At 39.7% G+C, this 24184-nt stretch overlaps 1 protein-coding gene across 2 annotated transcripts in view; it reads right to left on the minus strand.

Moving 5' to 3' along the window:
- Positions 1–24184, minus strand: part of Plcb1 (phospholipase C beta 1) — a 700152-nt gene that overhangs the window by 465016 nt on the left and 210952 nt on the right. For both annotated transcript variants that reach the window (XM_087911176.1, XM_087911177.1), the window contains exon 3: positions 19221–19289. In XM_087911176.1, the coding sequence (XP_087767302.1) occupies positions 19221–19289 (69 nt within the window). The remainder of the gene's footprint in view (positions 1–19220; positions 19290–24184) is intronic.

The raw sequence follows: 24184 nt of genomic DNA on the forward strand, positions 1-24184 counted from the left end.
GATCCCCAGTGTAATCAATAATAAGAAGGTTTATGTTTGGTGCTCACTGTCACCAAGTCCTGTGGCATGAAAGACACACAGATAACTGCTCCTCCAGACACTAATGTGAAGGGACTATCACTCAGTCTGGAACTTCTTCTACCAGTTGGGAAAACAACAGTTCTTACCCCTCCTCAGATTAGAATTCAGTCAGGAACTGGAACATTTGAACCCACATAACACAGCCAAGGCTCATGCCTCTGCCACCACCAGCATCATAATGCAAGGAAATGTCTGCAATTATGTAAGATTTCCATCTCCTCGAATTGACAAACTTAAAAGGCACAGGGCCGATGCAACATTAATTTGCTCCTACATGCTTTATGGCTATTTAAAGGGACTGCCACATGAATAATGAACACAAGTCATTTTTAAATAAAACACACTCCAAATTATACAATGAACAACTCAGTGACAGCACAGATTTCCTGAAGGTGAATTTAGAAAACAAATTTTATTTTGTTTTTATTTTGTGGTTTTTGTGATTAAATTTATAAGATTATGTTATTTGCTTAAGTAGTATTGGTTTTGTTTTATATCTCCTAAGAATTTGAAAACAGTAAAACAAGAAAAATTAAATTTTTGCAAGTATAAAATGGAATTTGTAGCTCTAAAACACAACTTTATATATAATATACAATATGCATCATATAACATATACATATAATATCATATAACATATATGTGATATATATATATAAATATTTGCATGCCTTGAGGAAAATATTTTGCTATTAGGCCAAATATTAAAGGATATGAATACTATTGAGACTAAAATTTAATAAAACGAGCTATTTTTTGTCATTCCTAAATAATAATCCTCATTTGCACTGAAGAACATGAATATACCTTACGGCACCATAATAAATATTCAATGACAGACTGAGCAATGAAACAGAACAGCCCAGAAACAGACCCAGGCAGAGGCAAAAACTGGTCACAAGGCATTAACTCTTAACTCATGGGGGAAAGATGAGGGTTTTATTACAAGGAGTCCAAAACAGACTTCTCAGAAGATAGCAACAGGATAAAAGAATAGCCAATTTAAAAGGATCTAATTGTATTTCAAAATACAGAAAAGGAAGAAGTGCAGGGAGCTGTCATGGTTCAGTGGGTAGAGGCCTTTGCTTGATAAACCTGAATCCCAAGTTCAGATCTATGTAACGGAGAAAAGAAGAAGAAAATCTTCTCTTGTACTCTGACGCATGCAACATACATGCATACATGCACACACACACACACACCTACACACACACACACACACACACACACAAATTTATTTTAAAAATATAGTGTTGGAACACAGAAATAAATATTAGGAAAAGGAAACTTAAAAGTAAGACTCACACCTCATGACAAACAGTGGAAAGAAACTGATCCGAGATGCAAAAGTAAAGAGAGAAAGTCACTGGAGGCTCGCTCTCTTATCCTGGAACTCTGAAGGTGAAGAAGAGGCCTGGGTGAAGAGTGTCAGCTCACCCCGGCTGGAGAGTGAGTTTGTCTCAAAACACAAAACCAAAGCAAAAAGGAACAACAATTAAACAACAGCAACAACGAAGAAAAGCTATAAAGTGTGGAAAAGTAAGCCCACAAAACTGTTCTTCATAAGCAAAAGAAAATATGATAGAGTCGAATGAAAACTAGAAATTGCATTACAGAAAATGCCATAAACAAGATCGAAAGGCAAATAAAAACACAGAAGGAAAATTTTCGTGCATCTGTGGTAGAAATCAGGAAGAGGCAGAATTCCACAGGCTGCCTGAGGAGGGCAGTGCATGCTCCAGACCATAGCACAAAGCAGTTCACTCAGGAAGAGGGTATACATCCGGGTGGGGTAAAAATGGTGAATGTCAACCTTGATAGTTTGACCTTCCAAAAGGGACGTTGGTAAGCTTCCTGTAAGATCTGACAGGAGCTTGAGCAATACAGAAGCAGCTCCTGTGAAGGTCATTCTAAAAGCAGTGTCTCAGGAAGTTACCACGCGTTCTACCAGAGAGAGATGACTAGAAGTCTAGAGGACCGTGTCTAATCCTGTGCTTCTTTCCCTTCTCTTTTCTTCAGCCCAAGAGAGTTGTCTTTTGTCAAAATTGTCTACAGAGTGTCCGCCTAACTCCTGGCCTCAATACCTCCTCCCCTTCACAATACTGAGGCTGAGTTTCCAGAGGCTACTACTACCTCAGATTGATAAAACCCTGGATGAAACCCAAGAAAGCTGTAGAGCTTCCAAACCTTCAAAATTGAGACATACCTCTCTTGCCTTTAGAATGGCTTGTATATGTGTGCTTGTATATGAAGCCTCATTCTTAAAAAAAAGTCCTTATTGCATTTGAGGATTAGGATAATCACACTGGGTAGCATGAACACCAGTGACTAGGCCAGAGTTGGAAAAGTACCTGTGTTCATATATCTATTCCTATACCTATATCTATATCTATATTTATCTATTATCTATCTATCCATCTATCTTTCTATCATCTATCTGTCTATCTATCTATCTATCTATCTATCTATCTATCTATCTATCTATCTATCTACTATCTTTCCATCATCTATTTATCAATCAATCTTTTTATCATCTAGCTATCTTTCTCTCTTTTTTCTATCTATCTATCTATCTATCTATCTATCTATCTATCTATCTATCTATCCATCCATCTATGTTTCTCTTGCTCTATAACCCAGAGTGGCCTTGAACTCTCTGCTTCTCAAGGGCTGGGGTCTTGGTAAGCCTAAACCACATAACTCAGCACATCCGCTTGTCTGGACTGTGCTATGGAACTACACTTGTTTCCCATGCAGCTCATACCCACTTCAAGTGTGAAAGTGTAATACGTTTTGCTGTCACATTTCTGGATCTGCTAGGTTTTATGAAACCAAGAGTCCATTGATGAACGCTATGACCAAACTCCCACAGATAGCCAGAAAAGCATCCTCTCTCTTCCACACGCATGCCGACATTTCAAGATTCTGTGATCATTCAGTAACAAAACCTCCTTAGGTTTTGCACGTTGCAGGCTAAAGCACATTTGGTTTCATCATCACAGTCAGTGGTCTTTCACTACTGCAGAGAAGAGATGGAGCTCTTCTCCAGAGTGGGTGACCAGATGAACACAGTACGCCAAGCTAAACCTGAACTTCAAATAAGCAACATATTTTTAGAATGTCACTTCATCTTCTTAGCATGTCTCATACTTGAGTATGTCCATTAGACATAAATCACTTGCTTAAGCCCATTAATTCCTGTAAGATCACTGAATAAAAAGCTTTTCAAATCACAAGATCACAAACTTGAGTGAGCTTTAGAGTCTCCAGTTAGACGTGCTACATACATAAGTTACAGAGCTGTGAACAACTATATTAACGGTGTCAGGGCACAGACATGTACACAGATCATTCAACACTGAGACAGAGTAACATCATTGTCATCACAAATAATCTATTGGTACTAATGTTGGAGAAAAGATAACTAGGTTGACACTGGGGAATCTTCGTGCAAATTTTTCTTTCTTTTTTTTCCATTGTGCTTGGGAAGCTAAAAGTAAGTTATAGAAAAATTTGCACTCCTGGGCTAGGCAGGAAATAAGGTCAGTTTGTGGAAAGGTGACATTAAAATGGAAGTAGAGTTCTTAAAAATTAAAAAAAAAGAAGGAAAGAAAACAGTAAGATTCTATGAAGGAAATGTTAACAAAATAACGTATTTCAGGAATTTATCCTGGAGCTGGACCTCTGCCTATGTAAAGGAAAACATTTCTTTTGCAGTTGCATCTTTCCACATCATAAAAGACACGAGCAGCAGCCAGGTGGGGTGCTGCGTACATCTCACCCCAGCATTTGTAAGTTGCAGCAGGCGGATCTCTGGAAGTTGGGAGTCAACCTGGTCTACAAAGTGAGTTCCAGGACAGCCAGGGAAACACAGAGAAACACTGACTGGGGAAAAAAAAAAAAACAAGCCAAGCAAACAAAGTAATAGAGGGGGGCTGGGAGATGGCTCGGCATTCAAGAGCACTGTCTGTTGTTCCAGAGGACCTGGGCTTAATTTCCAGCACCCACATGACAGTTTGCCACATCTGTATTTCCAACACCTGAGGACCTAATGCCCTCTTCTGGCCTCAGTGGATCCAATATGATGCATATGCACACACACACGGGTAAAGCAAAAGGCATGTAAAATAATCTTAAAAAACAAAACAGAAACTGTTATGGCATAAAGTAAATAACTTAATCTTATTCGACAGTGACAAAGATACATTTTATTTATTTTGAAAGAAACTGTTATCTCAGAACACTGGAAAGAGGTGGGCTTTGTGTTACCTGTCCCCAGAGAATGAGATCACCACTACCTGCGTGTTTATGTATGTGCATTACCTCTTGTTTCTGCACAGACAAATGTGGTGAGATAAAGCTAGAAGGTGAACCAGAAATATATAAAAGGAACGAGTGTCCCATTTTCATTCATATCATTTTGAATTTTAAGTCAAGTACATAGTTTACCTTTTTAAAATGTAAGGGTTACTACAAAGCATAGAGAATTTAAGCCCTAAAATTGAGTGTAAATATAACTAAAAAGACCCAAATGAATAGCTAATTAATAGAATATCTCCTCGGGAAATAGATTCATTTTAATGACCTTGCCACAAACCTGCCTAGTAAAACTTCCTAATAGCTAAACATATTTACAAAGAAATATGGAGTTTTCTATATTTGGTTATATTATGTATGGAAGTATTTCATATAGAATATAATTAACAAGTAACTATTCTAAAGTAGAAAACAGTTTTGTCACTACAAATGAATTATATTCATGCAAAGAAAAATATGGAGGAATATCTCTAAAACAACAAGTTAAACTCAACGAGTTTCAACTGATGAGCCCATATCTTGCACTATAATTTATGGAAAAATATCAAGGGAGATTAAATACAGATATTGGGTTCAAAATTTCTAGTCACATCAAAGATAACAAAGAGTGTTTTCTAACTGTTAAAATGTAAATGAATGATAGGAATCAATAGATTATAATTTGGAAAAAACCTGATGAAAATATAAAAATATTTAGGACAACGGCCACATTTACTGTGCCCAGTTAGGTGTAAGACTCACACAGTTAAGCAGTGTTTGGTCTTTTAATAAGCAAACACATGACGGTGTATCTGGAATTAGTCAGCATCTAAAGCCACTGATTTACCCTTTCTTTCTTTCTTTCTTTTTTTGAAAAAGATTTTTTTTTTTTGTAACAGCCGTAGCTTGGAACATCAATAAAATAACAGGCAGAATCCCTGTCTCTTTCCCAGACTTGTATTAAACTGTCCTTTGGACAGGTTCCCACCTTTGAGACTGAAGCAATAACTCAGGAATGGCCACTGGAATAATTAATTTTCATCTTCTTAAGTCATACAGCCAGGAGCTGTTCAGTGCCAAGGATGCGTAATCCTAGCACTGTTCCAAAGTAGCGCTGGATTAATAGTGCATGAATTATTTGCCACATGCAACTAATATCAAGTAATGCTACTCAAGTAATTATTTTGGTATGATAAAATGAACTATTTTGAAATGACTTGGATTCCTCATAGGTGAGTTCCTGCTTTAGAATCAATCTAAATTTAATTTGATCTCACCTTTATTAACTGGGGCAAGGTGCCTCCCAATGCCCCAGGAGCACACCCCCCCGAACTTCAGACTTCCCATTTCCTCTAAAGCATTATGATAAATACGTAATTCATTGTCTAACATCCTATTGCCTAAGAAACATGCTCGGTCTACAAAGCAAGGCATGGTTCGGCTCAATATATTGCTTTCTCGTATGGCTTCATAATTTTTCATTTTTTAATCTTGCCTTGAGCATGAGCACTGTTAAACTCAATGCAGATCAATGAAGAGACTTGATTCAAAGCAACTTGATGAGTTGCGAGATATTGAAACATTTCTGAGAATTTACATGACAGAATTAAGCTCTAATGTGGCAGTTGCATATCAGTAAAACATTACAGAGCACAGACTAAGTCTCTCATGACTTTCTGTATTTTTAAAACTAGAACACCAATTCTCTTTTAAAAATGGAAAATGATAAGAGTTCTTGTCACATTTCCATAGTATTTCAAATGCTCTACAGTATTCTTCAAATAAATTATTTGACTGAAGCACAATCATCTCAAATCAAGAAATTTTGTGCAACTAACCCTGAACATTAACCATCATGTCTAGTTGGTTGTGATATAATTTATTCTTTAATGAACTTTCCCAGTGGTCTATCAAACACAAACTCACTTGAAATATAATCACTTTTATTTTGATATTGGAAGCACTATTACCTTTTAAGTCTCTCTGAAGAGTTTATTTCAAGCATCGTTCCTTTAAAAGTATATAAACACAAAATTATGTTTTCCTTCTTCACCCATTTCACACACTCATGTTTGGAGGGGAGGCAGGGAAAGAAAGAAAGAGAGAGAGAGAGAGAGAGAGAGAGAGAGAGAGGAAGGATATTAAATAATTTTCACTTAGATTTTCATATAGTATCCATATTTTTAAGGAAGTTTGTAGATAATGGTTTCTAAACAAGTTTTAATGTTCAAGCAATATTACAAGGAAATGATTCATACAGAACAGTGTTTCAGATGTCCTAAGAATAATGTGCTTACTCATTAGCTCCTGCTTTAGATGGTGTGACAGTTCCGAAGCAAACAACAGTTGTTTAATTTCCCAGACCACTTGGATATGTCCTAACCGATGGCACATTAAAAAGTCTTGCGAAATTCACGAAAAGGTACTAAGGGATGAAAACAATATACTTCATACAGTATGCAAAATGACTAACATACTTAATTTTAACTAAAGATAATGAAAGCCAATTTCAATTACCATTTGTAAAAGAAAATTTACTTTTGGCAAACACTTCTTTGAACAGAAATAACAAATCCTGAATCATCTTTAATTGAGAAAATGCCTTATTATGAGGACAAACACGTTTTATCACTATGGCAAATACCAAAGAAAAACAACTTAAAGGGAAGAAATATTTAATCCGGCTATAGCTTGAGTGTTTTTAGTCTGCGGTACACTGTACCCATTCCTTTAGGTCCGAGGTAAGGCAAACCTCATGGTGGCCAGAATACGTGTGGCAACGTCACTTATCTCATGACCTCCGAAAATGGAAAATTGACAGAAACAGTTTCAGGACAAGATACTGCCTCAAAGGAAACGCCCTCTGTGACGCCTTTACAGTGTTTGTATCACCTTGCAGAATCCTCTAAATATGAATCTGTCTGTCAGTGGATTAATTCACTGAAGAAGATAAAGCCTTCATTGTTCAATTGTTTTCCAAAGCCCAACCTCTGAACACTGTACCTGGGCCAAGTTGTCAATCTATAAGCCTTTGAGGGGAATCCTTCCTAAACGAAGCAGGATGATGAGAAATAAGAGGAACGGTTGGCTCTTCAGAATGACTCTGCGCCACCCTGCCATTCCTCCCATGCTACCACAGCATCTCACAGGTACTATTACCGCGTCACATAACTGCAAAAACAACTTCTGTTTGTACGCCATTGAATTGTGAAAGGCTATAGTGGATATCAATATCCTCTCCCGAAAGATTATCTTGTACATTCATATTGCAATGTGGAAATGAGGCCCTTAAATGATGACAGGACTCCTCTAATGTCATTCCATCATTGGAACACCAAAAACTAGAATTCAGTGTTTTCGATCAGCTATGCTATGACAGTGAAATCCTGAGATTGGAAGTTTTATGAGGAGTAGATTCTCACTTCACGAGACGGGGATACTTGACAAAAGATTTGGTGTCTCATAAAGTCCACTCTCTGCTTTAGGAGGACACTTTGAATGTTGTTTCCTTGCATGATCGGAGCAGGGAAAGGTGAAGCCCTTTGTGAAGGCAATTTTAAAAGGGGCCATAAGCCATTCACAAGAGGAACCCTCCCAACTTTATCCTTTCTCAACACCACGTATAGAAGGTTACAAGTCAACAGAAAGCTTTGAGAAGACGCAACATCCCAAACACAGCACCAGGGCACTTGCGAACCAGCAAGTGTCTCACGGTGAGTCCTAGTACCAGTCAGGGAGTGTAGCGACAGGCTCTGGGTTTTCATGAAACACTCCATTAGGAACTCTTTCATCTGTGAAATATCACCTGTCAATTAGCATCCCAGAATTTCTGCATCAGACTTTATGTCAAATTACTTTAGAGTCCAATCTCCCAAGTGGAGGCAGCACAAGGAATGCGTGCTTACCCATTAGCCGTACTAATAAGGAAGGCTGCACGAAGTCTTAACAGAGAGCTTAAGCAGGCGGAGAACTGAGTAGCAACGAGCAGCTTCCTAAAGCCAAACCCAGTGTGAGTCTTGTTACCACTGCTGGTTACCATCAGACAGCTCCGTCCAGCTGCTATTCTCGTTGCAGGCAAACCAAGGAAAATTCATAGGAGCTCTCAAACGGTACGCGGCACTGAGGCTTGAATCGGAGGCTTTCTGACCCCACACCTTGTTACTTCATTTCAAAACAGTGCTCTGGATTTTGCTTCAATGATTTCAGAATGCAGGGGGAGAATGCCAACATACTCTTAACTGGAAGCAAATTGCTTTAAAATTATTTTGATTGTTGAGAAAAATCTATTAAATTGTTGGCATATCGGCACAATTTTCTAAATAAGATGTGTGAGTCTTAGTATAATAGGATTGCAACAATGGTTCTCTAGAGGTAGGTGGTTGGCTACAGAGATAACCAGACTGCTTGTTCACTTTTTTTATAGTCAATATATTACAAATAGACTTTTTCCCTAGACATATTGGTTCAATCCTAGGTCTTCTGGAGTATTCTGCTTCTGGGTGCTGGCCCTCAGGAGTAAGCTCCCTCTCAGAGTACGGGCCTCTAGCTGAGCCAGCCACTAGTTGGTCACTCCCACAGTTTCTGCACCATCTTTACCCCAAAACAGCTTTTGGGCAAGACAAATTGTAGTACGAAGCATTTGTGGCTGGGTGGATGCTCCTGTCCTTCCATTGAAAATCTTGCCTGGTGACAGACAGGAGATGGTCAGTTTAGGCCCATAAGTAGACTGTTGAAGGTAGGTTTAAATCAAAGAGCTAGAAAGGAATTAATTTCTCAGTCAGATGGAAACCACAGTAGGACAAGGGATTTTACAATATACATGACAGTTTCCTAACCTTAACATGCTTTGCCTACATATTTTATTGACTTAATATATATTAATAATGATAGACAAAGTATATTTTGCACACACAATGAAGTCACAGTTGCATTGAGTCCTTTCCATGAATTTTATTCTTGGGTCCCTATAGCAACCAGATGAGGTATACACAGAGATTAAACTTGAATTCCAAACAAGGAAACTGAGTCTCATAAATAGAAAATGACATGCTGGGCTTTGTAGTTTGCAATTGCCTTTGGCACACTGCTGTCTCGCCACCAAGTTTTCGCCATAGAAGCTCCATTCCATTGCGCATTTCCAGTGCACAAAGACAAACGTTGATTTCTCTAGTTACAAAAATCTGTGCCAAAAGTAAAACAATATCTCCAATAAAGCTACTCGGAAAAACCATAGCATAGATCTTAAAATGTTTTCAACTGTAAGGTGTTAATTCAATTTGACAATCACATTGACTATGAGAAAAACAGTACACTTATCTTTACTAGGTCAGTTTTCCTCTGTATAGAAGCAAGTCATACACTTGGTCTTTAGAATACTGAGGGGAAATATTTCTTTTAGCTGTGCTATGTCCCCCTCAAAATCCATGTGTTGACCTTTTAACCCATAGGTCTTATAGTAGAGTTAGAGAAAATAAAGCCATAGGACACACTTATTTTTTTTAGTTGCGAACAGTGGTCAAGTTTAAGGAGGACAATTCTGAAAGGTTCTAGGAAAATTCCCAGTGCACTTCTGTATAATTCTGAAAGAGGAACAGTGTGTTTAATCTGGTACCTTTCACTTACAGAAATGCTTCTCTGCCTTGACTGAAGAACACCAGAGTGCCTCCTGGGGGTTTTGGAGGGATTGTGGTGTCTGGACCCCACACCACACCTTGTAATTTAATCGGGGTGTGATCTAGGCATTAAGATTTTAATAGCTCCCCAAGTACTTCTCAATTAGAACCCTGGATTGGAAGTTCTGCTTTAGAGTGCAGGTCAGTGAGTAGAATTGCGTTTTAAAAATTACTAACAATGAGAACCACAAGATGGCATAATTTTTCATTTGAAAGGATTGAAACTGAAAAATGCCTTCCGAATTCTACTCTGCGCCTCTACAGGTTGAACTTGCTGGATATGGACTGAGATCTCATAAGACAGAAAGCACAGTTATCAAGATTTACAGCCTTTGGTGACTATCCAGGCTTCAACTAATTTCCACTAACACTGCTTTCAGTGCTGGGAACCAGGACACACACGTTCACTGTCACCATGTCCGTTAATTCCTGAGCTTCCCTCCCTCCATTCCTCTGTCACTACGCATCCTGGGGACTGTGAGACAGGAAGACACAGTTAAGATATTAATCATCATAAAAAAATCAGAATATTAGTTCAACTATCCACATTTTCAGTTCATTGTATTTTGAAATGGACACACACACACACACACACACACACACACACACACTGAGTGATGTTGGCATTGCTCAAACACTAAAATTCAACTTCTGATAAGAGTCTTACTAACACCTCTTCGAATAAGGGGATTTAGTCTCAGATCCCAGGAGAGACTGCACATTTGAAAAAAAGCTTTAGAGAAAGTTAAAGCTTCCAGCCATTAGAGAGGACACACTGTGCCTTCATGGTCCCTTTCAGTGTTTTTCCTTGTCCACTTTTGACTGTCCTTGAGGGTAAGGAACAGGTAAAGAATTTCAAGTACAAATAGGCGCCCACTCTGCCCAATCCCAGCATCCTAATGTTTCTGCCACCAAAGTTATATAAAGGTTTCTGTTTCCAAGGAAACTACTGGCATATATGGAATTTAATGAACATAAAAGGGAGCGTGCCATATAATTTACATTGAAAGATAAATGTGAATAGCTGTCAAAAACACACAGAGAGATACACACTCACACAAGTTCTGAGAAATTTCAGCTCATTTTGCTTCCATTTAGTCAAAAACATAAACACATTTATGGAAACAGAATGGCAAAAGCGATTCCGAAACAGCTCTGGCAACATGTGAGGTGAATTAAGAAGCAGCTGAAGCCAAGAATAAGGGCCAGAGGTTGATCTCATTAGCCAGTCGGGAGAAAATGCGGAAACCTTTGATTTTGTTGCATGAAGCATTCTTTTCTTTCTTTCTAGCCCACAAGTATCTATATCAGATTTTTCTGTCTGCAGCTTCATGCAATGATAAATCTGGACCAAGTCAGGAAACTCGCTGATTGTCACCAAAAGGGGCAATGAATAAAGTTCTCGTTTCAACTCCAAGCCTCATGGATGATTCATTGAGACCGCTGTTGTAGAACACCCAAATAACAGCTCATTATGAGCTTTCTGTATTGGCATCCAAATCCTATGATGAGCTATTTGGGATCTGACAACTCTTAAACAAACAGTCCCTTAGGAAAACGAGCAAGGCATGTTTATGATATAGGGAAATTTTGAAAGACTGTGCAGTGGTATCCTCAATACAAAGTTTCAGTAGGAAAACAGAAGGCTAGGAAGAAATTCTGCTTGACCCACCTCCAACCCCCTCTGCCTTCTCTTTCCTAAATGCATTTTAAGGGACGTGGGTATTCTTTTCTGTTATTTACTTTGTCCTTACTGATGGTCTCTTTTATTCTGGTGAAATATACAGAGCATGATTCACAAAAGTTCAGCGACATTAAAACACACATACTGTGGTACCGCCAACATCATCATATACCCATGAGACCCTTTCATCTTCTCAAACTGAGCTCTGAACTGTGTAACAATGCCTTCATTTTCCCTCTCTCACAGCCCTGACCATCCATCATTTTACTCTCTGAATGTGTACTCTGGGTACCTGACATCTGAATGGAATCAAACTTCATTTGTATATTATATATACAAATATATATATTTATATATTATATTTATATATTAATTTATATATTTATATATTTATATTTATTTATATATTTATAAATTTATATATTACTTTATTGTAAGTATTTATAAGTATATTTATAATATATAAGTATTTATATATTACTTATCTTTTCATTATTTATATATAATAATATTTATATATTATTTTTCTTAGAAAGATATCGTCAAGGTTTGCTTATATTGTAGCACATGTTATAATTTCAGTCTCTTCAAGACTAACTAACCCTCAATACTGAAGCACGTGCTACATTTTCATATATCAATTCATCGCAGAGACACTGGGCAATAAGTGGCTGCTTGCTTGAGGTTCTGCTTTCCTCTCTTTGGTGTAGTACAGTTTGCAGGCTTTTAGCTGGCTCTTAACAAAGTCATCAAAGTCTACAGCCCATGGACATCAGGATGCAGTTGAGATCTTCTTCTATCTGCCTCCCATTAGTCTCTCTAGGTATATCTGTGAATTCTGTGTCATGTGTGAGTGTAATTGTGCATTGTGCATCATATGTGGGCATAGAACATGCAAGTGTGCAGGAGCATGTGCCCAGGAGTGAACATGTGGAAGATGCAGCAGGAGTGAACATGTAGAAGTTGCAACAGGATTTCAGGATGTGTTCCTCTGCTCCCTGCCTTAGTGCCTTGAGATAAGGCCCAGCAGCTTGCCATTTCAGCTAGGGTAGTTAGCTGATGGGTTCTCAGGCTCTACATTTCTCTGCTTCCCAATTCTGTGATTTCAGACACGCCCAACTATGCCTAGGACTTTTCACAGTGATGTGGGCATCCAAACCAGAAGCCCAAGCTCGGAGATCAAGCACTTACTGAGCCATCTCCTCAGCCTTAGTGTCTTGTTTTGTACAAACTCATCCCCCCCCCCAGCTTTAAACACCTGAAGTTCCATTTCCAGGGTCAACATCTCCTCTGACCTTTTGAGTCTTCTTCACATTAGACGTTTGACAGACAACACAACTGTTTAATTATTCAAATCCAAACTCTGAATTTTTCCATTTTAAGATGTATTCCTTTCTTTTTTTGCCTATCTCATGACATAGTGAATCAGTTATCCCAGTTTCCCAGGTCAAAATACTTATAGCTACCTTTTTTAAAAAAACTCTTTCCTCAATCTTCTCATCCAGCACATTAATAAATCCCGTGTTCCCATTGTCAATGCATGTTTAGATGTTAGCATGTTTTTCACTCCTTCAGCAGCTACCGCCCTGGCCACAAGTCACCAACATCACAGTCCAGGCTCTCTGCAGCGGCCAGTCACTCTCCACGGCTTCTTCCTTCACATTCTGAAGTCCGTTCTCAACACAGCACGGCTGTCAGAGACCCCGATTCTACCCTGCTCAGAAGTCTCTGTGTCTCTTTACTGTGCTAGGAAAACAGCTCAAGTCACTGGCATGGCCTCAGGCTTGACACCCAGTGTAGTTCCACTGCCCTCCCTGTTGTTCAAACAGAACGCGTACAAGCCCCACTCGGAGCCTTTGCTTTTGTGGGACCCTCTGCCTGGATGCTCTCTCTGCCTGCGGTCATTCACCCAATTCAGGCCCTCCTTAAATTCTAGCTTCATCGAGATAGCTTACCCTGTAACAGCTGCGTATCACAGAAAGGCTCCCCATAGCTGATCACCTATGGTTCCCCCCCTAGCTTCTTCTTCTTCTTCTTACGAGGCATCTCCTCCCATGCTCTATGACACGTTGAAAGGTTTCCGTAGGGCTAGAGGCCATGGCAAGCTGTAGCCAAGATTTACACCACCGCTCTCCATTCATTGATATCAGGCTGATGCCAGGGTAGAGAGACTCCCCTACAGGACGTCAGTCATCCCAGAACTCTGGGGCTGCAGTTCTCTTCTGGAGCACCCCGTTTTTGATCACCATCATCCCCAAACAGAATTACATGGGCCTGAGTGTCTGCCCTGTTTTTCCACTGCTGTCCTGCTCCAGAATCTAGGTACGTACCTGCCACAAATCACCAACTCCTTGCCAAACCCCCAAACCATACAGTTTGAAATTATTGAAGTTAAAAAATAATACTAATATTACAAGTGTCGTTTACTACATAAAGATTAAGAAAGCAAAGACTAATCAATTTTTAAAATTTAATTTTACTCTAATATGCCTCGTGGGATTCAGGTGATGCTATATACAATTTAGAGCTTACTTATTGACGCAAATATTTAAAAAGCACCCACATTAAAATCAGCATTACAGATCTGACATAAATTGCTCTCTACCAATCAAAGGATCCGGCTGCCTGGCTGGTTTGTGAAATAGTTGCCTTTACTGAAGGAAAAGCTCAGGAAAGAAGGTCATGGTGATGTTTCTCACAGATATTGCTGCGTATGTCACTGAAAACTGACTATACACAGCCTAGATGCCATGCATAGTATAAAGTTGGGAAGTCTTTGTAACTGTGACATTGCTTCCTGCTGAGTCTAAATTCAATTTAGAATTTACTTTCAAGAGGCCATGTGTAAAAACTTAAATATTATTTTCCTCTAGTTTGCATCCTGTGACTGCCATGAGTTTGGGACTTGAGGTTTTTTTCCCTTTACTTTTACCTGATTAATCATGTCCAACGCAAGTTAGGTTGTGTCGATTTGCTGGATACCAGCTCTAGAATCTATAATATGAAACATCTGACTATGATTAATTACCTCATTTAAAATTTGGAATCAAAGCTAGCAGAAATACTCCTAAAACAAGACAAACACCACGTACCCATTGCACAGATGAGGAAAAGTGAGACCCAGAGAAAGGAAGGCACCCCTGCTTTTAGCTCATCAGTGGCACAGTGGGCACAAGAGCTGACAGCGGCTCTTCCCTAGTTGATCTCCATATCTACTCACTTGCTACATCCTAAAGAACGTGGACAGCAGTGATATCATCTCTTTGTATTAGCATCGGTTAATCTTTCTCGCATGACTTTTAGAAAAAAAAAGTACTTTGTTGCATGATCCAGAAAATGTATTTAATATACACAAAAACATTGCATGAAAGAAGCCACCCTGTACGAGATGTTTTTAATTCTAGTTGAGTCCATTTCAATTAATGCTGGACACAAGGCACTGAATTAATCTGCTGGGTCAAGAACTGCTAATAGATCCAACACCACGGTGACACTGTCTGAGAACAGAGATCCTTTTGAAATCAGCCCACGGAGTGGATATAAACAGTGTAAACCAGAAGTAGCTGCCGCAGCGCCATGCTTGGGAGTGAACTTCATAAATGAGTGGCGGGGCGGAGGGAAAGGGCAAAGGGAGGAGAGAGCAATGCCTTTTGGAGCTAACGATCTACGCAAGGTGCCTTCTGCTCCTTTGCATTTAGATTATAAAGTCTCCCAAAGTCACTCCAATGAGAAATCCCAAAACTAGTGCCTTGAACAAAAGCCGTACTGTGCGGGAAGTCTACACTTAAGTTCATTAGCAGGGCATCACATCGCTTCCTCAATTTCCTCAAAAGTCATTTCAAATCACAGCAGGGACAGAAGCAGTTCATTCGCAGCCCAGTATTGAATTTTTATGTGACAAGATGCTGGGAAGAACAAAAGCAATACAAACACGTAGATAAACATCTGCGGGGCGCCTCAAGGTCTGATAAACATTCACTCCACAGGTGCTTTTATTCTGATCTAGAAGTTTCTGCTGAAAGTCTTAAACTCAATCTGTTCCCCTTTTACTTTGCTGTCTTTCCTGAGTCGGCAGCTTTAGCTGTCTCTGTGCCTTTATGATTTTTTTTAATGTCCACACTCCTTGGTGGCTTCTTGTTTTGTTTTTAACACAGGGTCATATTGCTGTGCAGCCCAGTCTAGGCTCAGGCTTGTGACCCCCACCTCAGTCTTCCAAGTTCTGGGCTTACTGCATAAGTCACTATTTCAATACTGTTCTACTTTTTAAACCTGTCACTACATTTTTTTCTACTCTTTATTTGGAATTTCTTGTTTTAAGTTCTGAAAACTTTATCCCAGCATTCATGTTCTTCCTCTTCTTCCTCCTTCTCTTTTTCTTCTCTTTCTTCTTCATCATTTTCTTAACATTATTTTTGGGAAAGTGTCTCACTATGTAGCTCTGGCTGTTCTAGAACTCACTCTGTAAACCAGGCTAGCCTGGGACTCAGAGATCTGATCCACCTGCCTTTCCTGCTGAGTGGGATTAAAGATATCTGCCACCACATCTGGCCTTTATCCCGGCATTCTTAGCGGTCCCTAACAAATAAAACAGCCATCCACCTCAAGCCACACACCTTATTCAACAAGGCATCCTACTGAACTCACTCTGGAAGGCTCTAGAGAACAACTCTTCTCCTTCAACACCTCCTTGCCCCGCTGTCAGCCAAAAGCTGTTGAGGGCGTCCCTGGATTGGAGACCTGATGAAGACTCAGTAGGTTGGTGAGAAAAACAGGTACCTGGCCCTTGATGCCATAAACTGAGCGGCAGAATCAGACAGAATAAGACTCCACACATTTTAAATATGTTATATTTGTATTTATCTAGGTTGAGCTGAGGTCATCTTTGTCAAATTCAGGCATCTTCGCGTCGATCGACACATTCGCCCACATCGCTGGAGGACCCACGGAGCTCTTTTGAGAAGACTCCTACTCCGAGCACTCTTGACATTTAAACTTTTCCAATTTAAGAAAATGAGATGAAAATTAACTTCTTGGAAATCAGATCTGAAATTTTAAAATAATATTTTTTACAAATGTTGGGAGGAAGGGTAGGGAATAATTCAATGCAGAACTTGACAAGCATGTGTGAGGTCCTTGGTTCTGTCTTCAGTGCCACCAAATTTTTTTTAAGATGGCAGCGTCATCAGGGCATTAGAGCCGTGATATTCTGCTGCAACTTTGTGTTTCAGCACCCTGAAGCCACACATCATCCATAGCCATTAGATTCGCAAGGAACCAGACTTTGTGGGGAGCAAGAAAGAGGCAGCAACATTTTTTTATATATATATATAAATTTCCCAAGATGAGTTCATGAGGAGTTAAATTCGAGATCTTCTGTGCAGATGGGTTGTTAATGAATTATCTCATTGCCTCCCCACAGCACTCCTATTAAGCATCTATTAACAGCCTATGAGGAGTAAGTAGGTCTCAGCAAGGTCATCCAGGTAAACAGAACAGAACCGGCTTTGTGAGTGTGGAGGAAGGCTCACAGAAACAGCAAGGAACAAGAATGGTCCACAAAGAAAGCAGCCCTTCTCTCCAGGAAAGTGTTAGGGAAAACAGACAAGCTGAGTATTCTGTCTCTCAAAAGCACTTCCTCAAGGGAGGCCCTTGGAGAGCTAATCGTAGTTTACCAGCAGAGCACAGTGCAGATGCCACTGGCATCATTTTTCAACACTCAATAGACATTTATCAAGCCGCATCCCTAAACCAAGCACTCGCTGATAAGCAAGTGAAAGAGACCAGGTCCCACTTGCCGCTTTCCAAGAGGCAGTGGGCTTGGCTTTGGGTTCAGTGCTGGAGAACCAGTGGAGGGCTGGTGAGAACAAGTGGGGGGGCTGGTGAGAAGCTGTCAGGTGGGGTAGAAATTCAGCTAGTATTGAAACCAGGTGAGGCCAGTAACCCTGAGTTGAAAGACAACTTTCACTGCTAAGTTATTGATATGATGCATGCAGCTAAGAGGCTTACATGAAACCTGACTGAAACAACATTTGAAGAAGAGGCAAAGATTCTTTGCTAACCTCAAACTGGGAATAATTCTGTATAATCAACAAATGGTTAATTCCAAGATGCTTGCCATGAAGTGCAAAGACCAAACCCCTGAAATTCCCTGTGCAAGAACAGATATCTAAATGGTTCGCTGGTCCCACATGAAATATGCTTAGAAGCCTTCTTGCAGACTCTCCTGATTGTTTTTCTTTCTAAACATGATTTTTCACATTTTCTAGTCAACCATTTTAACCCATTCAGCTACCCCCAGTGACTGGTATTTGCCCCATGCTAGACTTTGTTGGCATCAACCTACGGCTGCAAGATGTCTGTGAGGAAAAACTATTGTGGCTGACTTTTTTCTCTGCACCTCCAAAGTAACAGATCATTCTGAACGTTAACGAAACTATTCTGACTTTTAGATGCAAAGGCAACAGTGGTGGAAAGACACTAAAAAAAGAAAATTGCTGGTGTAAGCTCCTCACGGCATCATCCCTTCTCTTGCTGCCTTGCTAATACACTGTCTCTGCCAGACATAAAGTACGTAATGTGTTAAATATTAAATCCAGTAACAACGAGCTTTCAGTTTTGATGACAAGTCAATACACTATACCAACCTAGATATGCTAGAGAACACATTTTCTTCATCCAGCGTTTGAGTATTCCCTTCAGAAAATATGCTGCAAAGACAAACCAATGACATCCCACTAGACATATCCCAACGTGTCCCCCATACGAATGTGCAGAATTAACTTTTGCCGTTACGAATGTGATTGTTCTGATTGCGCAGCGTTTTAGCTTTATATCCTATCTGTTTACTAGGATGAATCTGAATTATTATAAATACAAGTGAAGAAATACATGTTTACTAATGCTTCCGAGGTCAGTGATATGTTGCAAGTGGTCTCAAAAATATCTTGGGCATTTCAAGTTAACCAACAGAGGTTAAGTATACCTTATTCAACGTACTTGAGATAAGAGTGTTCCAATTTTAAAACTTTGAAACATTGGTGTATATGTACTCATCTTGTTAATGTGACCCAGGTTTAAGCACAAAATTCATATACACCTCATATGCATAGTCTGAAACTTTTACAATATTTTTAGTGACCAAGGCATTGATCAGAATAGAATTTTCCACTCAGAATTTACAGTATTTTCAAATTTTCCATTATAGATGCTCAATCTGTAACTTCTTTGGCATTACCTATATCTACTTTTTATCTTCAGACAAAAGTAAAATAACAAAGCAATAAGCAAATGCCTGCATTATACCGCCCATCTGCTCACCCATTGCTTCCTTCTTGTAAGGAAAGTTCAAGTGAGCCGAGCACACTGACTGTTGGGCTTCACAACATCTACAACACAGAAACTTTTAACTGGGCCAACTAATTGATATCTTGACACAGATAAAGAATCAAAGTAGCAGCTGGTACAAGCACAGGTTCCGTGCTTCCTACCTTGGGAGCTTTGGCATGTTTCCCACACCTGGCATCCTTGACAAGGCTGAGGTCTAACAGCTCCGTCTCCTGGAAGGCAAAATGGGAAACTTTTAAGCCACCACGCATATTGTTTCTCTTTGTTTGATGCCATTGAAATCACTTCAAAGGATACTATCATCTGGAGATTTGTCTGAGAATGCATCTGCAATAGGCCACCCCTCTATATTATGTCTAATTGAATCAGAAAGGAAAGATCATCAACTGCTATCTGCTCAATTTAATACATATTCCAATATATTTGCTAAAACATCTTACTAAACAAACGAAGTACATAGTTTGCATCCTTACATCTGCATCCACTATGCCAGCTTTCTCGACCTTTCTAATACTGTGACTCTTTAACATAGTTCCACATGTTACGGTGCCTTCCAACCAAAAACTTACTTTGTTGCTTACTTCATAACTGCAATTTTGCAATGGTTAAGAATCATAATGTAAATATCTGATATGCAAGCTATCTGTGATCCCTATGGGGGTTACAGCCCACAGGTTGAGAACTGCCACTCTAAGCCATTCCTAAATCAAGAGAAACCCAGTCTCTTTGTTCTGCTGTTGAAAAGTAATCCTGGAGTCGCTGAATGTAGTTGGAGTGTGGGAGACATCAGGGAGATAAGATTAGAGAGGCCAGAAGGAGGAGCTGCCCCCATCAGCGCACTCACCCACCGAAAGCATCTCGACAATATATGGATACACACACAACCCAAATTCCGTTCCCAGCCTCTTGACCACAAATCTCACACCACTATCATTTTCCATATTCATTAACAAACTTATTCATTATTCAAACAACTATCATATGTAAGTTACTTCGGGACACAAGAAACATGCATGCATGATTGCTTTTCTAGAGCGCCATCAAGCAGGGGAAAGAACATAAAGGAAAGCATATGTGTAAGACAAGGAAGAGTATGTTAATGCCAGTTTTAAAGTTAACTGCTGTGAGAAGTGGGGAAAGAGAATTTTTTCCCCTAAGTACACATGGAGGAATCATTTACCTTGAGGAAGTGGAAAATAGGTTTCTCACAGTTGGAGAGTGCAGGGGGAGAAATATTTCAGATAAGAATGGCCCAGGGGGTTTGAAATGCATCTAAGATATTCATTGTCTTCAGATACTTAGAGACACAGCCCATGCACATCAAAAGAAGTAGGAGGGCAGAAGATAAAAAAAAAGCCAGGAGCAATGAATAGCAAAGATGTGTGCTTGGTGGCAGTGGAACAAGAGATCTGCATAGGTGACTTCAGTGGCCCATAGGATTAAGTGTTGGCTATGTGAAGATAAGCCATAGAAGACAACACCAGAGGGCTGGAAACCTTGAGAGTCTACTGATCGATAGTGCTCATAATGTTTGTAGCATTTATGCACCAGCCAAAGAGCATAGAATTATAAATAATACTTCCTTACAGGGGCTGCAAGTATCAAACAAATGTCTCCTGGTCAAGACTCAACAGGATGCAAGCATCTTGCCCCGTCCTCCCAGAAAAGGCACTGTACCATGATTCATCTGACAACACACTCTCTAGATAATTTGTATAAGATACTCAAGAATACTAATAATCTCAAGGAAATTTTTCTGACAGATACTTTCCTATTCCAAATGTCTGGTACAAAACAGTTTGATCACCTTCTTACAGAATCTATTTGGATATTGAATCTCTCTACTGCACACATATATCAGGTTGAAGCGAACACTCTGCTTTGGCCACCTCTCTGAGAGATGGAATGAAGATTGGATAGAAGAGTTTCTTCTCACGCTCATTCCATTTTGGAAGTTTCCTATCCCCATCTTGGTAGATTTCTTGACCTATTCTTCACAGGGACTGACCTGTGAAAATCTTCCCATACTACATAGAGTGACGCGTGAAACCAGGCAAAAGGAACTTGCAGGACACGGTAACATAGATTTTTCTCCAAAGTCCCCTTCAATGTGTGTACAAAGATTTCACAGCATTGAAAGTACATCATGAGTGCCAGAAAAGTGTGCTATCAACCTGACATTCAAGGTTCAGCTTAGACACCTGCATCATGGATCTGTCTGAGAAATAATACACAACCAAATTAGACAGAGGTGAGCCCAAGCCCAGTTTATTCACTTCCGCAGTAACACTGCAGAAGAGTGAGCACTGGGCTTCCAATAGAGCCTGGGGGAGTTAAACTTCAGTACACAAACAGTGTGGAGATCTGAGAGATAGGCTACAGAGCGAAGGTTTGTCATAGGAGAATGAGACATAAGGAGAGAGAGAAAGCAGCAGCAGTGCTTGGGGGTCTGAGTTCCTCCCTGGGACTCAAACCTCCAGCACACCGCTTTCATGTTTGAGAGTTGTTGACTGGGGAAATCTGTCCAAGAGCAAATGCCACGGATCTATTCATCTGAACACTCTTTATTGAATGCCTGCAGAGCATTGACTATTAGCGAGGATTAAATCACAAAATGCAAAAGTAGATTGTCCATTCTGAAACACTCACAAATAAGCCAATCACTTTCCTTTAAAGGAGATACTTCAGAACACCTGCAGATACTGGCTATGGAAGGCTAATTCACAAGACTGAGGTGGAATTTCTGGCTGTATAGAGAGGAGCAACAAGCCAGAGGGAATGCATGCGAGCAGGAATGATGGAGCTCAAAACAGTCACGCAACAGATATGGAGAGGCACATATATGCCAGCTCATGGTTGAATGACGGTCCCACACAGGTCGATTAAAAACCTTCTACATACATTTTATACTTATCAAATTTGATAGTAACTTTTTCTATTCAAAGGTTTTCATCTCAGTTGGTCAAATGGACTGAAACATTGCTGGTTGGTTTACACACAAAGAACCCAAACTGAGTTCACAAAGAACTTAGTAAGCACCATTACTTTTCTACTGATGATAATGAATATTGTTCTTTACTGCCAGCTCTGGAGGAAGCCGTCATTACCCAAGTCGTGGAGGGAGAGTTAATGTCAGCTACCCTAGGGATTCATTCTGACACCCCAGGGCTAAGAAGCCTCTACTGGTGTGTAAAATTGTGTGTTCAGGAAAAGCATCTAGGGTGCCATGGGGTGGGTAATGTGGCATGGGAAGGACCCAGGTGGAAGTGCTGTTCAGAGGCCCTCTCAGCTGGAAAGGCATGATTAAAATAGCATACCCCACTTCCATTAGCATAAAAGCCATTCCTCTGGGCTTTCATTGTCTCCTTTTCTCTCCTCCATGATGAAGAAAGGGTGGAACCATATGTAAGGAACCACGGAAATGTTGCTTCTGTCATTAAAACATTTTCTAGGTTAATTTTCCTGTGTTCATAGTTTGAACAACACAATCCATTATAAAGCACTGACGTGGACCTTTCTTAGCTCACTGGAGAGGTAGTGCCTTCTAGCTTTGCGAACTTGCTGGATAACTTGCTGGATAGAAACCGTATCACCTATTAAATAGTGGCAATGCCTCAAATGCCGGTGGCTCTCAGAAGGGAGCCTTAATCCAAGTAATTTGAAAGGCTTCAAGACATAAAGCTTGAGAATCTGATCTCTAATAACTTCTAACTGGTGCTGATGCTGAAAAGGACAGACACTTTGAGATGTGCTAATAAACCCACACTCAGAGATGCTACTGTTACGTGATATTTGTTTAACTATGCAAAGCTGTGCTACATTTGTTTATGTTGTGGAACATTTGTTTAACTGTGCAAAGATGTGCTGCCCTTGTTTAATTATTTAAAGATGTGTTGCCGTTTTACCATGCCTGCCTAAGGCACCTACTTGATAGGTCTAATACAAAGTTGAATGGCCAATAGTGAGGGAGGAGATATAGGTGGAATTTCTGGGCAGGAAGAATTTTATCTCCAGGAAGAATTTTGTCTCCAGGAAGAAAGAAAAAGAGATGCCAGGGAGATGCCAGGAGCCAGCCAGATAGACACAGAGGAAACAGGAAAGTAGGAGATATAGAATGAAAGAAAGGTAAAAAGGCTCGAGGCAAAACATAGATGAATAGACACAGGCTAAATTAAGTTAAAATTTGAGTTAAGATGGTGAGGCAAACATAAGCTAAGCCCAAGCATTCATATTTAATAATAAGTCTCTGTGTCTTTATTTGGGAGCTAGTTGGTGGCCTAGAGAAAATGCCAACTACAAGCTAATGTAAGGCTTCTGGGTGAGCATGATGGAGCACTACATAATAATTATAAATTACTTGAAGAATCTCTGACTTACTCTTTCACAGGGAACTGTCAATAATACCTATTGAATATAAAATTGTAGCTAATAGTGAGTAATCTAGGCTTAGATTTGATGTAACTGAGAGAAAACACCGTAAACTTCTAGTTTTGAAAATTCTTTTACCATAAATTATATCCTTCACTAGTTCAGAAATTTAAACATTCATTAAAAACATTGTCATCACTGAAATAGATTTTTTTTTTAAGTTCTAAGGCCATCCGACTTGCCTAGGTATATAAAAGGAGAGCGCAGCAACAGACATCTGTTTTAGGCCCACAATGACATCTATAAAGATTGAACCACATCCCTAAGACCCCCAGCAAATGCACTAAAATTTTGTGTTTTCCCCCTTTATACATATGGATAAAAGTGAATCAGCAGCAATCAAATGTTTGGGGAAATATTGATGCAGATTTTTGTTTTGAATGCATGATGCGAAAAGTAATACCTGCCAGCTAAGGGAAGACTGGATGGTCTCAGATGTTTATATCCAGCAGAAAGATTTCAGCCCATCAGCCACAAACCTACTGTGAGGGAGATGAGCCATGAAATCCACTGCAAATTCAGGAAAGGCTACAATTTAAAATGCAACTCTTTGCAGAATACCAATGTCTATGCATTGTTGCTAAATTCCATTAGTCACCCAATATAATAGCATGCTTCAAGTTCACACAATCCATAATCAGAACAGCAATTACAGCCATAAACATTTCACAGAGAAGAT

Source organism: Myodes glareolus, chromosome 10 (genome assembly GCF_982192425.1).
Source record: "Myodes glareolus chromosome 10, mMyoGla1.1, whole genome shotgun sequence".
In the NCBI taxonomy this organism is placed as follows: domain Eukaryota; kingdom Metazoa; phylum Chordata; class Mammalia; order Rodentia; family Cricetidae; genus Myodes; species Myodes glareolus.